General features: G+C 41.2%; 1 protein-coding gene across 1 annotated transcript in view; it reads right to left on the bottom strand.

Moving 5' to 3' along the window:
- Positions 1-16,638, bottom strand: part of BZW2 (basic leucine zipper and W2 domains 2) — a 48,059-nt gene that overhangs the window by 6,367 nt on the left and 25,054 nt on the right. Inside the window, exons 6-10 of the mRNA XM_026044935.1 lie at positions 11,208-11,343; positions 7,374-7,483; positions 5,346-5,516; positions 4,741-4,887; positions 1,319-1,457 (exon numbers count right to left, since the gene is read on the bottom strand). Of these exons, the coding sequence (XP_025900720.1) occupies positions 1,319-1,457; positions 4,741-4,887; positions 5,346-5,516; positions 7,374-7,483; positions 11,208-11,343 (703 nt within the window). The remainder of the gene's footprint in view (positions 1-1,318; positions 1,458-4,740; positions 4,888-5,345; positions 5,517-7,373; positions 7,484-11,207; positions 11,344-16,638) is intronic.

The following is a 16,638-nucleotide window of genomic DNA, read 5'->3' as shown; positions in this document are numbered from 1 at the left end:
AAGCTAATGCAGTAATGACTTCTCAAAACTTTTGTGGAGAATCCCATACAAAATTATTTCTGTTTTAACTGTAGGTTATGGTTTGAATACACGTATGTTTTGAATGCACAGTCATTACACTGCCCAAAGCGAAATTTAAAAGAAGTTCTCACTGCACGTCACAGTTTCAAGTTTTTCCTCAGTCATTAACAAGCTTTACACATTTTAGAATTTGAGGTCAGACAGATAGCAAGATTATCATCTTTTTCATTTAATCATTGAGGCCCCATATTGACCCMACGAGGATGGAAATAAATCCAGCGGATTCGTGCAGCTCTGCCTTCTGAGGCCGGGTAGCGGCTCCAGCAATCCGAACCTGTTTGCCTTGGAAGTGTCCCGGGGCGCAACTATGTGAGCAAGGATGATACTGGGTTTCTGCTCCTGCTGCTTTTTCTTCTTCAACTATTTATAGCAGGAATGTCAGAACAAACCGCCCRGCACCCACCCATCACACACAGTGCAAGACTATTAGTCTCTATGACAACCCCATCTGAATAGACCTGCTAAGAAGTCAGCTTCACAACATAAATGAAATCCCTCAAATTACTGCATCTGCAGGAAACCCACAAGAAAAAAAGAAAAGGGGAAGGGGAAGAAAAAGGGGCCTGCTCTTTCTTTCAGTAAGGGCAAAGCAAAAACTACAATCCACTTCAACAAGAAAAAAAAMCAACATCTTTTAAGAAGGAAAAAGCTTCATTCTGCCTGAGGAGAATAACAAGAAAACCATGATCAAAGAAGGTTTACACTTTTAATGCTCTCTAAATTCTTCTCCCACCGCCACAGAACATCAGAGACTTACAGGCAAATCTTCCTAGTCCTGCTTTTATACTAGGGCTAAACTGTGCTTGAGCAGAGAGTGGATGTTGGTGGGATCCTGCTTCCTGACTACAAGGAAAAGAAAGGGCTCCTGACAGAAAAAGGGCGGGCTTGTTTTGACTCTCCCTGGTGGCACATGAAGCACCTCTGCAAGGCACTTCAGAGCTCAGTAGCCTTTCCATATCCAGAGCCCTTCCCCTATGCAAAATCCAGACAGAAAACTTCTGTTTCCTCTGATACCAGAGGTGAGTGAGTGGCACAGTAACTGCCACAGGAGAATCATTTGCCAGGACAGCTCTTCCTGCAAGGAATCCCTTGCTAATCAACTGGCCTGGCAGACCAAGAGCTTAGCCCTGTGTGCAATAAACACTAATACCTGCTTAATAACTTTGCAAAACACGTGCAAGTTAATGCCAGGTACAACGTTTGTGGACAGCACACAGCACTRGATATCTAGCATTACCTTTATAAAAGAGCACCACTATCTTCTGAAAGGCTTTCATGAAGTGGATGTTGTCATAGCAGTACTCCTGAACCTTCTGGAGCAGGATCAGCTCCGACTGGCCTTGAGTGCTGAAGACAGCAAGCAGGGGGGCATATTGCTGAAAGAGGGACAGAGTAAAAAAAATGCATGTTAATACATTGAAAATAACAACAAAAACTTTTCTAATGTATGGTAGCATAAATTTCATCCCTGAAAGATCGTTTCACTGAAACCTAGGATTTGCTTTAACTTTTGCTAACTATATAAAATGCACATGCACAAAGATCCATGTAAGATATSCTGTGAATTGAATCTCAGTGCTACTTTTAAACACCACATTTTGTAAAAGGAATTAATAAAGTTCATGTATTGGAGTACTGTTGCTTGGATATTTCACAATGTCACCATGGTGCTGAGTCAGGAATAACACTTTTTTCCCATTCAATGTCAATGTCCCAATCAAAGGATGAAGCCCCTGAAAACACAAAGCTCCATTTTCACAAGGGTTTCAGAAATCTTAAAGGAAGAGAATAAAATTCAATTATTCCATGATAACTCTGATCAAATGTCATCAGTTTTTCTCACTATCACTCTGAGACTTTCATGACGTCGTTTTCTTTGATAAAGAACTGTATTTTCAAAGCCTGGTATTAAATGCTAATGWTATTCTGACAAGATAGTGGGTAGTACATCTCACTGCCTTTACCAGGACGTGAGAATAAGTTTTAGCTTTAAGAGGTTTCAATGTGAGAAAAAATGCTTAATGAAAATTCGATTTTTCTTTTAAAGGAGCAGCTACCTTTTTTATCTTTTCTTATATTACTAAAATCCCTCAAAGAAAGAGACCTTAATTCATGCACTCTTTTCTGAATGTTTTRTTCATCTTTCCTATTTCTTATTAGCAGCTTTAGCCTATAATGAGTCCAGCTAAGCCTGCAGTCTTAAAATGAACCCAATATTAAAGGTTTTTTTCAGAGCCAAAGAGAGGGAAAATTACCATCGGTGTTCAGAGCCACTGGCCAGATGTATTTTAATACTATTAACTATATTGTTTGTGCATTGATCAGTTCAGCCTTCTTCATGATATTCACTGACACTGTCAGTTTRGGGTTTTTCAGTGCACTGATTTAACAACGTTTCAGCTTGTGACAAGGGCTGCTAAATGATGCAGCGACGGCGAGACACCAGCCAGTGGGACGGGGCACTCAAGCTTAACGTGTCAGGACTTTTTAATGAGGAATTAACTCCTGAAGTTTTTATTTAACATATCCACTGAAAAAAAAAAAAAACTATTAATATGTATGAAATTAAAACTTGAAAGCTTGGTCCAGAGTACCTTTCTGCAAAATAATTATCAGTTACTAATTTACAGAAAGGGAGAGCAGAAAGTTACATAGTTGTAACAGCCAGCTAGGCAGGCAGGAAAAAATCATTTCTTTTGGAGGAAACTCTTTCACAAAGCATCCAGGGAAAACAAAGCAGCTAGCTAGGAAGCAGCTAACCTTAGCAAGCAGTGTTTCCTTTCCCTCCTGCTCTGACAGGCTCCACAGGGGCGAGCACGGGACTCTTGGCCGTGCGGGGCCCAGGCATGTCCCGGCCGGAGCTGCCTCACACTGGGGATGCCGCAGGCCCCAACGTGGACCCAACGACTGAGCACCCCAGAGCAGCGGCCCTGCCGGCCTGGAGGGCCCATCCCCACGGAGAGGGCTGCTCCAGGGCTGCTCTGGACAGCCGGCACCTGCCCCTGCCCACAGGGCTCGTGCAGCCGCGCGCCAGCCCTGCTCTCGCTGGGGGCAAAGGCCTGGTGGCCACGCAAGCCTGCGTGCAGTCGGAGCCACAGTCAGCRGGCCTGCGGGCCCGAGGACCCACCTGTCTGCAGGGATGCTTGGCGAGGAGAAACTAAAGTATAGTGTATGGTACAGGCGGCCCAAAGAGGCGAGAGCAGTGGCTGGACTGTGTAACAGTTGTTAGGGAATCCTGACTTGAGGATTGTCCYGCAAGGGGTGAGTGCAGCCGCTGCGCCGGGCGCCTGCTACTTGAGACCTGGGGRAACTCAGAGGTCCTCAAGGAAAGGGTGGGAACGGCCCCTGTCTTGTGCACCCAGGACTGAACTGCAGAGTAGTGGTATGTATAAATACATTCAGTACTGTTATATTTCTAGCTCAGCTACACMCATTGCTTTGCTATAGCCTCGTAGATCTAAAATTCTTACACTTCTCAAGTGATGATCTCTTGAAGTCAGTGCAGCTAACCCCAGAACCCCAAAGAATCCCTGTTGCTTGCTGCCAGAGGGGAGAGCACTCGTACAGTGCACAAACTCTGGGCCCAGCTCCATGCAGAACCAGCTCTTGACTCATTACCTGAGAAGCAGCTTCCCAGCTCCCATAGCCAACTTATGCAGGAAACATTTTCACACTGACTGAGCTAGGACGCTACGCAAGATCAACCAGCTCTACACAAAGGCAGCCCAGGTGCCGCCTCATCATGCCCCAAAACTTCTTTGCCCCTGGCAAAGACATTGCAAAAACAGTTCCAGCAGGGTTACTAGTCAGGTATGAGCAGAACTGGTTCTCAACATTTGTGCAGCACTGTGGCCAAGGCAGGAAGGCTATCAGAATCCACAGCACTAGAAAGAAGAATGAGGAGACACACGAGCCACGACCACCTTGCTTTGACCTAGTTTACTGCACTGCATGATCCCACAGTATTTATAATCTCAACTACCTCACTTCTGCCTCACCTTCTCCAAAGGGGAACAAGATACGTTCCCTCATGCAATATATTCAAATATGTAGGTATCGGTCATGGTGAGGTCGCACCTGGAGTCCTGTGTCTAGTTCTGGTCTCCTCAGTACAAAAGGGGTAGGGAACTCCTGGAGAGTCCAGTGCAAAGCTACAAAGCTCATCAGGGGACTGAAATGTCTGTCCTGTGAGGAAGGGCAGAGAGAGGTGGGCCTGTTCAGCCTAAAGAAGAGAAGGCTGAAGGAGATCTTCGCAATGTGTACAAACACCTTAAAGGGGATGTCAAGAGGATGGGACCTGACTCTTTTCAGTGCAGGTCAGTGACAGGCAATGGCCACAAACTGAAGCAGAGGAAGTTCTACCTGAATTTGAGAGAGACAAAAAAAATGACTGAGGGTGACAGAGCTGTCCAGAGAAGTTGTAGAGTCTCCTCTGGAGATATTCAATACCCGCCTGGGTGTGATCCTGTGCAACCTGTTCTAGGTGATCCTGCTGGTGCAGGAGGGTTGGGCTAGATGATTTCTAGAGGTCCCTTCCAACCTTGAGCATTTTGTGATTCTGTGTTAGTCCTCAAGACTCTAAACTTTCTGGATTTAARTATGTAAAAACTTGAACATATTCTGTTATCCAGCCCTTCCCATCTCCCCCCATGCACACACCTTTAGATGTTTAAGGGCTTGCTCTGCGACYAGCTCTTCCTTCTTGTTCCACTCCACAGCATTCATTACACAAGTCCAGAGGAGACCAATCACTGCTGGCTCTGGTAGCTCGTTTCTTTTCATTTCTTCTTTTACATAAAGCACTACCTGAAGCAGGAAATGAACTGCTGTCTTAAGCAATATTTCCAGTCAACTCTGACTTATCAAATATTTACAGTCATTTGCAAGCACTACCACAGTACAGAGATAATAAGAAACAAGAGTAGCATAATGAAAAGGATTATTTAACATGTTTTTATTAGCAACACTACTGTTACTTGGCTACAAGTTTTCCCCATCCCAACCATCCTAGCAGTTAAAGTAGTTAAGTAAAATGTATTCTCATTGAAGACAGTAGGACATAAAATTTTAGTGAGCTGTACTTGAAAATCTAGAAGGTGTTTTACTATTTTAGTCTTTTGAAAGCAGACTGAACTGATGAATAAATTGAAATAACTTAAAGGAAATCAGAGGAAGCCTATTAGGTATCTATACCTGATCCTCTCTACCTACTGTTTAAGTCTTTGACTACAATTTAAACAAAAACAAMCAAAATCCCCATTTACCTCTTTAATTGGGCATTCCTGAGAGAGACGCTCTTGTAGTTCTTTTTGAAGCTCTTTACGAGTCCCCAGGGACTGCTGAACTCTAAGGAAATCTGAGAGCTCTTTTAGACCTGCATCAGTAAAATACTTGGCAAAATGATCCACATTCTGCCGGTTGGCTGGAAATAGTTCCTAAAAGACAGCAATGTTCTCTGTTAAATAAATACCTAATTATTCTTTCTTGATAGAGCAGAACGTCTACTTTTTAAGAATGAAATCCATGAGTCACCTTTTACTGTGCTTTACAAAAAGGTCAATATTTGCATTACAGCTGAAAAAGTCAACACCTCATTCACATTGTTGCATTTCACTAAAGGAGTCGGAATATGAATAATCCGCTATACAGAAAACCAACTAACATTCTCYCTAGATTTATATTAATAGTTGTGAAATTAAGATGTCACTCAGAACAACCCTCAGAGGCATCACAGCTTTTCCAAATTCCRTAAGTCTTCTAGAAGATGGTAAAGTCATTATATGCTCACCATATTCACTATGCCCTCCAAGTGCTTCTAGACACTTACCTCTTAAAATATTTGCCTCTTGGGCACCTTGACCTAATATCACTATTCAATTAAATTTTGAGCCTTTCTCACAAAAACTTTTAAATGGCTCATTAGACCACATTTGTTTTGCAGACTGTTGGCATKACCTCTTTTAGGCATGTGAGACTGCTTATAGCTTCTTACTCAAAGACACTGTAAATCTACGATTTCTGAAAAAATCTACCTATTGAGAAAMAGTTAAATGATTCTAAGAAAATGCTGCAACTAATACCCCAGTTTGGCAAGGATTCAGTGGTATTTGCTTGCAGTCCAATTCTCAGTGTCTAAAAGAATGATCTTTGGCCTGGATAGCCTTTTTAAAAATACGTAACAAAAACTGCAGTCCTTCAATCTGTTTGCTTTCTGAACAGCAGATTAAGAGGAAACTTTCATCAAAGCATCTATGCTAGGAAATATCATCTCTTTGATGGCTTTTTAATATAGCAGCATAATGAGAGTAAACAGCTGAAAGCTGAAGTCAGTATGAATTGAAATAGAAATAAGACACACTTGGCTTTTATTTTCCTCTCTAATAAACAGTGTAATTAGCCAGTTTTCCAGCTATGTAGCAAATTCTTTATGATTTGGACTCTTAAAATCATATCAATTGAAGAGATAAAGGCGTGCAGGAAGATGTTTTGCTTTTGAAAGATTCTTGTGTAAATATGAATTGAGGCAGAAACAGGAAATACTGGTGAAACTGTGTGTGGTACTACACAGGATGCAGCATGTGGCAGTGGTTTACCACAGCAATCTTTTTAAGAATTAGAAAAAAGGGTACATTGATATTCAGACCTTCAGAGAAACACTGCAATGAAAGGCACAAAACTCTTTTGTCTGTTCAATTATACATTAAATGCCATGGGCCACTGCTACAGACTCAGGACCAGGCTTAACTAAAAACGCTAGAAGTTTCCTGCATTGCTCCCAGGAGCTCTGCTGCCATCACCATAAGGCCATATAACCTTCTGAGACGGACACTGCAGTGTGAAAATTAGCTTTTCTTGCTATCTCTATACTATTTAAACACTTTTGCATCAGAAAGCTATTTTCATTTGGGATAATTTGTGATCACTTGTGATTATACAAACCCTTTAATTATACACAAAGGTAAAATATTTCAGGAAAAAAAAAAGTCTTAACACACTGTACTGTATGTGGTTTATTAGCAGCTCTCAGAGAAAAAATAATTCCTGAACCCCTTTCAGAAGATATTTAACTATAGAAATACAGAGACAAAATGGGAAAATGTGTGCTATTTAATTCTCCTGAACCTCTGTCAATGCTACAGCCATAATAATATTGTCGTGATTCAAAATAGTTTCAAAATGTCAAAGGGAGTCYGAGAGGGGGCTAACATGCTTACAAGAAACTGCCACCTGAATTTTATTTTCTTCCTTTCCACAAGGAGAAACAAGAATTTTTGAAAATATGTGGTACTTACTAGCAATCTTTTATCTAGGTTGGCTTTTCTTAAAGCAGAGGTAACAGAATTGGCATCTTTCTCTGCCATCCATGCCTTAAAAAGCTTTACAGCAAAAGAAGCTGCAATCCCTGTTTGAGAAAAACAGAAAAGATMCTTCAGAATTTTTGACATGGTTGCAAGAATTCAATATGGAATGCAAATACATTTCATGATCAGAGGAACAAACATGTAGAGCTGAAGTGTACATTTTTTTTCCTTAATGCAGTTCTGATTTTCTGAAGTATGTAGGGCTGTTTGAAAATGTTCTCACTCTGTTTTACCCTTCTACCTTCAACTATTCAAAGATCTTCCTTTCTGCTTTTCCTGCCATTGTTTATTCTTCCACTGCAATTAACAGTCCAGGTTCAATGCAAAACAGAAAAATCTAAATTATATCAGTTAGGAAATGAAGGCAGGAAAGACTAGGCACGATGAAGAATTGAAAGACTTAATTCAAATGACTTCTTAGCAAGTCCTGGGCTTGCTAAACTGTAAGGCTACTCTTACCACCTTGCACGAGGCATTAGCTGGTAGGATCACACAACTACTCTTTGAAGGGGACGCAGCTCTGAGCCCCAGCACAGGGTCTCTGTGCCTTTCAATCCAAAGGGCTCAGCTTCAGTCAGTCACAGCTTTCCTGGGGAGGTGAAAGCCCCACATGTCACTGCTTCTCCTGTGCTGCTCAGCGTCACGTGGCACAGGAAGCAGCTGAGGTGCTGTCCTGCAGCTGGACACGTCCTCTTGGCTCGAGAGCTCTTCCACAGGCCGCCCTGCGTCTCCAGGGCTCAGCAGTATCACCATGTGCCRGGATCTCGAGGATGGTGGCGATGACAACGCTGCTCTACGCGGCAGCCATTCACCACAGTTCTCTACCTCACCTCCAAACAGTCCTCAAGCTCCAAGAGCTTGATGGGACTGACCAGTAGGAAGTAGCTTAGGTGTCCTTAGGCACTTTAGAGATCCATCTTTCCTGCTTCTAGGGTACATTGATTAGATGAGCCACCAAACAAAAAAGGGACTGTTCCCCAAGCAGCGTAAACTTTAAGAATACTCCGTGCAAATCTTGCTTATTAAGGCATCTGTGCCACCCTGATTTCAAGAACGTAGCGGTAAGGCACAATTCTTAGAGAAGTACTATATTACCKAGGAATGTACCATGCCATAGAAAGGAGCCCTAAAAATGCTACTTTGTGCTTGTTTTGTGTTTCAGSTTCCACATAAAATCAGCATGATGCAGAGATTGTAAACAAGCGTGACCAGACTACTCAACAGTGACCAAGTGACAACTTTTCTTACTAACAACRTACAGGTATCACAGATACCTATCACCTATAATTCTGAATATGAAAACACATTTTACGAGTAGATACATATATTAATATGCATTCCAGAGCTTTGGCAGCGCTGCATGAAGATGCCAGAAGCATTTATACTAGCTATCCACAGCCCATATGTTCTGTGCAATAAGTGAGAAAAGCGGTGACAATATCAGCCGTTCCTATGGGAGGGCAGGGGAAACGCAAACAAAACCCTTCCTCTGGGTCATCATCATCATAACCTCTAATCAGCTGTGCCTGCCAGCACATGTCTCAGTTTGGTAGGAAATATGTCTTTTAATAAAAAAAAGACAGTAATAATCCACACAGCAGCTTGTTAGGTCACACGCTACTTCTTTATGAAACAAAATATAAAAAGCAGAAGGACTGATCAGCTGCAAAAAAGCACAGCACCAACAAGGAATACACCCAGCTCTCTGGAATGGTTACCAAAATAAATATTGTCCTTGTCCCCAAGTATCGTCCCAACAGCCCTGTCCATAAATCTTTCCTCAAGGTTTACCTTTATATGAGATAAATTAGATGCCACAAGCATTATCAGAGAAAGGTTGTTTCACTCATCTATAATTTACAGTTCTAATAGAATATAGGAACTGGGCAATCGTGTATTTGTGGACAGCCACTATCCTTTCCTGTAAATAGCTCTTTCCTTTTGCTGCATTTTCCTTGCAGCCCTGTTTGCAGAAAGCAATTTCCATCACTCATGTTGTTGATTAACCCCGTTAGTTGTTCTTTGCATTTGCTCGTTTGTGAGCACGGGTGGCAATAAGGCCTCACTTAACCCCCACAAGGTCTCAAGAACACCCAGCCACTTCTCTGCCTCTGCAAGAAAAGTATTAGATGTCCCCACAAACATTTCTTTCCTCGCAACACTTCCCACTATGGCAACACTGAAAAGGGCAATCCTAAAAACGAGTTCAGTTATTGGTAACATCCAACRAACTGGACAGATCTCCCGTCAGCAGAGCCCACCTCGGCCCCCCACTTCAGCCAATTCTTTGTGAGTGTTACAATATTCTCACAGGGATCAACAACCTCAGYGTTCACCTAACTCTTCTGCCTGCGGTCTACAGATATTCGCAGCTGCCTTGTGGTTTTTTTTGTTTTTTTTTTTTTCCACTCTCCTCTCTTTTAAATAATCCACAGGAATTTATCCTTGCACAGTTGAGGTTTATTCCTTGATCTTTTCTCTGCTTGTATTTTTAATTGTATTTTTAATATATTTCCCTAAGAATAAAACTGAAACGTTAACTGAACAACCATTTTCTTCAAATTTTCTTCAAATYTTTCAAATGCTGACACAAATACATTTTTGGTAAATATGAACTCAGACCCAAAGGTTTAAGTGAGTTTCTAACAAATTCACAATGAGAAATGGCATTTTTTTCAATGAATTTTACCTAGCAATCGAATTCTGACGATATTTAATTTAAGATATAACAAGTTATTTATAAAAAAGTTTTCAGATGCCTCTTGTGTTCCCATAACTAAATACAGTCTTTTATTTCATTACAGACCATTGTCCTAAGACACAGATTAGTGCCTTTGTTTGGATTTTCTCCTAGTTTAGTTCTGACTGTGAAAGCTGTGGGCGATGACAGAACAAGGCTGCAGCTGTGGCTTTTCTTTCTACAGCATTTAGAAAACAAATGTAACAGCAAGCTGCAAATGGGAATGCTTTGTTGCTGAAAGAAGAATTCATGATAGAATATATTATAACTCTCACATTAAAACTGTATTTTAAGTTAATATATAGCTCTTCCAAAAATATATATCCGTAAAAACTGTCAGCATTGGCAATGAACTTGCAATTATTCCAGGTAATCAGTTACTAGGAGGGAAAACATATTGCCAATCAAGCACTTGGAAAATCAAGATTCCCAGGTGGATGATTTTAATTAAAAAATAATAATAATAATTAAAAAAAAAATAAGGCACCATGCCCTGAGATTGGAAGGACGATTACCTACCGTATGATAGAAGTCAGTCCAYAGCATCAGTGATTTACCCTGATTATTACTGGGAAGAAGGCAAAACAGAAGGTTTGTGGGTTTTTCTTGTTTTTCTTCTGAAATACCCACTCAGGCTGCATGTCCTCTCTGTCCCACCTCATGCTCAAATGCACAAAACCCTAGTGGCTCTTGAAAAAAAAATCGGTACCAAGTACATCTCAGGAATAGATGCTATACTTGTCATCCTCACAGTAATTTGGACAGGAATTAAATTGTGTGTGTGTACACAATATATAACTTATACAAAACCTACACCCTTTTTCTGTGCTTTTTTTGTTGTCATTTTCTGATTTTTGATTGCCTTCTTGTCAGATTTTCTCAAGTATTTGGCTTCTGCTGTCAGTATATAATTTAAAATACTGCTTTATGTTGATCAGTTTCAGTCTTCCGACTTTTAAGATGTTGTATAAAATATACCTCCTTATCCTGGTTAACATATAGAAGAAAGATCAGAAAGAAATTACCTTCTTTGACTATATTGTCAGTGAAAAGGCTTGTTAAAATCGTAGCAGGCAGAGTCCCATTGGCTAGCAGGATCCCACTGAGCATCGCCAACTTTTTCTGTTCTGTTTCAGTAAAGGCTTTAAGAAACAGCAGCAGCTGTGGATCAGAGCAAGAAACAAAACAAAAAAAAAAAAAAAACAAAAAGGAGATACATTAGAATCCCAGGCAGCAATAACAGGTAGAGAAGAGTATTGATGAGCAGGTTATTTTTCCTCCCCAAGTGCTGCTGTAATTAGAATCATGGACCATCATGGTTGGAAAGGGCCTTCCAAGCCCAGCCACAAGTCCCTCAGCACCGCACCTGCTAAACTGCATCCCTGAGCATCTCGCTCACCCACACGTTTCTCCAACATTGCAATTATTAACAGTATGCAAAAATTAACAGCAACGTAAAACCTACCTTGAAGCAAGCAGGGCTATTGCAGTARTTACTTACAGCTCACCTTGTTAAAAGTCTAAGGCCTGCAGGACTCCATGGGACACAGGCCTTACCGGGTGACGGGAACCTGCCCATTCCCATGGCCTGGATTGGAGGCGCTCACTAGAGCTGAGGTCCCTTCCCTCGCTGGCACAAGCCACACGCCAACAGTGACGATGCACTAGCGGGCTGGGCTCCAGCACAGTTAAAGAGATTTTTCTACCGGCCAAAATCAGAAATAATTTTCAAATTCAGATATTCAGCAGTCCTCACAAAGCTGATGGGAAAGCCAAGAATACCTCATAATTCCCATCACTAATAAAAATAGGAAACGATTAGCCTGAGGAAGAGCAAAAATCTCACTGATGTTTGAAGCTCTAGAAAATCTGGATTTAGCATTCACCCTGTAAAGTCTAAAAATAACTAATTACATAGATGGATTAATTCATTTATAATCCATAGACGGATTTACATTCATTCATTTTAATTATTCCATTAATTGAAATTCAAAAGCACACAGATGCAGCACATTAAATCTCCTTTCCTTTATACCAGGAACAACATTGTACAAAATATGATTTTGTCCACAGCATTGCTGCTATTGTTAACAAGAACTTGTTCTCACCATGTTAAGAAGCATAACGTAGGTGCGGAGAAAAAGGATGCTAGACAGCAAARGGCAGCTTTATTCATTACAAAAAGGCATTGAATTCCATCAAGAGCTAACACCCTCATTCATCAGTAAGGAAAAAAAAAATCAAGAATGTAGGAATATGTTTCTAAACCACTATGAATAGAGTGACATTTTACAAATCCAGGTAATAAGTTATTAAAACACAATGTTTTATTGATACCTCTATATCTGTGAACATACGAAGAGGGAAAATAATACCTCATTCATACTAGAGTGCTTATATAACATCAGCTTTAAGGAACAGTTTATATAGATCTCAACGATTCAACCATGGAAAAAAGTCATTTGGTTTTTATTGGGCTTCTGCCAAATACCTGTAAAACACAGCTTCAGCTTCAAGAATAAAAAAAAAATGAAAGGTGTAATTTTATTTCAACCAAATAGGACTACAAACCAGAAAATGTAAGAAAATCTGGGATGCAAATTAATGGAATTGTAATTTCTAAATACACGGATGAAAAATCACTGACATGCTGTATTTTCAAATGCAGCACTTCACTGGTATATAATGGTGCAGGATAGAAAAATGGAAGSGCCCCCTTTAATGGGAAGACTGAAATCATTTGTACAGAATTTCATTATAAACTAGTGCAAAATACTTGACTRATAGCCAGGATATTTCAAATTTCTTTATGCAAGCTTCATCAAGAATATTCTATGAAAACACAATATTCAGAAGGAAAAAGCCCAGCTGTGACTTCTGCTCTTCTAGTGCGAGCAGTGAGGCTGAAGCTGTTAGCCAGGACGAAGCAGCTTCAGGTTAGCAGCAAGATTTGCAGGTAGCCTGCTTAGCACCYGCTCCTTCTGTCTCTGCACAAGCAGCAGAGATTTCGACGAGAAGGTGGCCGCTATTTCAGCGCTTCCCGATCAGTTGCTGGGGTGCAGCCCGCGGGGCTTTGCCAGCGAGGGCTGCACCGTGAAGAGCCCCAGGCAGGCGGCGGCCCGGGGCAGCGGCGCCRGTCGCTGCAGCTCCGCACGGAGCCGCGCAGCCCGGCGCAGCTCTAACAGCCCCAGACCTTTTTACCCATCGAAGGACAACAGCCACTACACGCTTACATGCTGCTGTTGCTCASAAATGCAAGGTGTCCACAGGAAGATGATGCAAGAAAACTTTTTTTTTTCTACATAGTATTAATTCTAGCAGGAAAAAAAAAGGAATATTCAAACATTTATCAGCTAAGAAATCAGTATTTGTTCAAATGTTTGGCAGGGCCTGAACAGCCTCATCCTCTCTCTTTTCACCGTGCTTCTTGCAAGTATTTTAGAATGAATTTTAATTATGATGCTCATGACCTGTATTGCAGTGCTGCACCTTCAGAGCAGGGGCCTGCCCTTCCACACGTCCCCCACTGCCTAAAGCGCTACTGGTRCCCTCACATAGTTTGTTTTATTCATATCTTGAAAAGTAGTACTAGTTACCTTATAGGCTGTTTCAAGTTCTTCTACTTAAGAGATATTATTCTATACTTTAACATCATTGCAAAACGCAGCCTAATTTAGAGGAAACCCGAGTGATGCAAGGAATCAAAACCTTCAATTAATTTACTGAGGAACAAGCCATCAAAAAGAACAAGCTGTTCAGTTCTGAGCTTTTCTTTTAGATTTTTATTGCCCATTTCTTTAGAAGTTCTTCTTTTGCCATCTCTTTCCAGAAAGTCACAGTGTCCAAATTATTTCAGAACAGCACCAAACCACTCACAAAGCTCCGGCCTGATTTTTACCTGCTGTTAGACAAGTGCTGCTATTACTGCATTTGTTAGGAATACAGACTGTTTCCAGGCGTAAAATGCGCAGTTCTGGCTCACAGTGTTATACTCCTAACAAGTCTAAAAGCACTCCCACCTATTTCAGTGGGAGTTTAGAATGCCTAATACACACAAGATCAGACCTAATATGCTGTAAAATGCTATTTTTGCTTATTATATGTGTGTGTGTGTGTGTATATATACGTATATATACGTGTGTATATATATATATGTGTATATATATATATATACATATATATACACACACACACACACACACACAAACACCTTTAAGTCATGAGAATTCTGTGCATAAAAGATATACACAACCAAAAAAAAAGGTGGATACACAACATTTAAAGAGCATTCAGAAATACCAGCATGTCTGGTCTTTTGGAAGCTGGAAATCTTAACAGTGAAAACTAAGAAATTCTGTCCTTGCAGAGAATAAGGTTTCTTTTAATATGTTTATCAGCCAAAGTGGTCTCTCGCTTTAGTGGCTGGCAGTTTGTGACATTTGTAGACAGCGCTGAATTGTCCGCAGTGCAGAGAGCAGCTAACACAACGGATACCTGAGGGCTGAATCTTACCTCCTCTCTAGATGATTTAGAGCATCTCTGTTTGCTCTGTATTTAATCTCCAAATGCTACTATCCTTATCCCTCACAATTCCCAGCCTAATTTGGGGTTCCTTTGTTAGGACCATGATCAAAGGACTTTATAAGTTCTCCCTGTATTTCATACACTGTGATACAACTCAGTAATTTATACAACCTGTACTTTATATGCAGAACACTAACTAGATAAACAGGTCTGCTGGAGCATAAACCCTCCCACACAGACTACTAAAAAACACTACTTAAGTATGCATATGTACTATACGGGCAGTTCATACTGCATGCTTTGTCCATGGACTTGAACAGAAAAACACACATAGGGAGATGAACACAGTCTGGAACAAAGAATTTCACTTCAATTATTGCAAAAACTGACCACTGGTCTATGCAATTACACTAGGCAGCCACAACATGAACTTCAACCGACTATATTAAAAACTACTGAGAAAAGCACTTAAACATTTTATCTTACATTGAAATCCCTTGCACAATATTAAAAATTCAGATGTGAAAATTTAAATGTATAGTTTGCTTACACCATTACAGAAAAAAAAAACTGCAATTTTGGAAGCAAAAGTTAAGAAAAAAAATCTGGAAGTTAGAATTACAAAAGACAAAAGTGCCCACAAATAATAATGYCCTTAAGGACAAAGTTATGAAGCAAATACTTGCATGCACACTGCCACGTGAGACAATTTCTCTTTAAAGAGAGATTCTTCTTAAAGAGAAGTCCCACTGACACCATCCGGTTCCCGCTGCTCTCACTCAGGTTTTTAGGATGCCTCTTTCTGCAGGAAGAGCTAATTTCCTCCCAGTGTTCTGAACTGCCTAATAAGTCTGCTAGAAACATCTCTTCCTTTGCTGGGGCAGGGACCAGAGACATCCTGTGCAAGAGGCACCTTCCCGCTKTCTAGCCTCAGCCTGTGCTCGCTGCCATTTGCACTGCTAGACCTTGCACGGGCACCTCTGGAGATGTGAGCGCTCCTGGCCTCACCGGCAGCTGCTCACACACCTCCCTCTACACACTGATAAAAACATCAAATAGTCAAAAAACCAGCAGCCTTGCTGGTCAGGAGAGGGCAGCTGCAGGGTGGTTTTCACAAGGACAGTGGGAAGAAAAAGGCAAGAGAAACTAAAAGCAGTTTTCAAGAGTTTWAAACTAACTGCAGTGCTGCAGCTGCCACCTTCCTAGTTTCTCCTCCTCTGATACAGGGGAGCACAGGACTCTCCCCACGGCTGCCTCAGCCCTGGCAGACACCTATTCTGGCTGAGGAGGGGAACGTGCACAGGGCCCATGTCAAAAGGCCAGGTCTTTGGGAGCCACTAGGATTAGCACAAGGGCACAGAGGTGATGGAGGGACAAGATCACAAAATAACTGCTGTCCTCGGTCCAACACCAAGTATAACTGGGTGGCCTCTCTTGCAAGCTGACATCTGACTCAGAACAACACTAGGTCCTCAGAGGGACTCCAGGGGAGAAAAAAAAATCACAACTACAAAAAATATTTTAGTCTTCAAGGTGGACAAAACCACTGAGCTCCATGCTGCCCCAGCTTAGGATGCTTTCAAAAGCTTTAGTTAAGCCTTTAGGTATCAGAACTCCAGCCTCCAATTCAACTATACTTGAAATTTGTGCTYTGCTCCAGCTAATGCAGTTAATCTTCAAATCAGAGGCATCTGATGGATGGATTAGGATAGACCTATCTAAGTTGAGGAACACCTCAAGAGTCGAATTATTCCATATTGACCACCTTGTCACTTGCTTGCAAAGTGAATTCTTATACAGGATTCAAAACCAGGCAAGTTATAGAAAGGAGGAGGCAGTTTGAACTGACATGGCATTTGCTTAACTTGCTGCACACTCTGCAGCTTGAATGCTGTGAGTCAGCTTTTCTCATGTCACTGATTATAGTAATTA

This window comes from Nothoprocta perdicaria, unplaced genomic scaffold (genome assembly GCF_003342845.1).
Source record: "Nothoprocta perdicaria isolate Ctin4 unplaced genomic scaffold, notPer1 scaffold_106, whole genome shotgun sequence".
Classification (NCBI taxonomy): Eukaryota; Metazoa; Chordata; class Aves; order Tinamiformes; family Tinamidae; genus Nothoprocta; species Nothoprocta perdicaria.
This window is presented reverse-complemented; position numbering and strand designations above follow the sequence as displayed.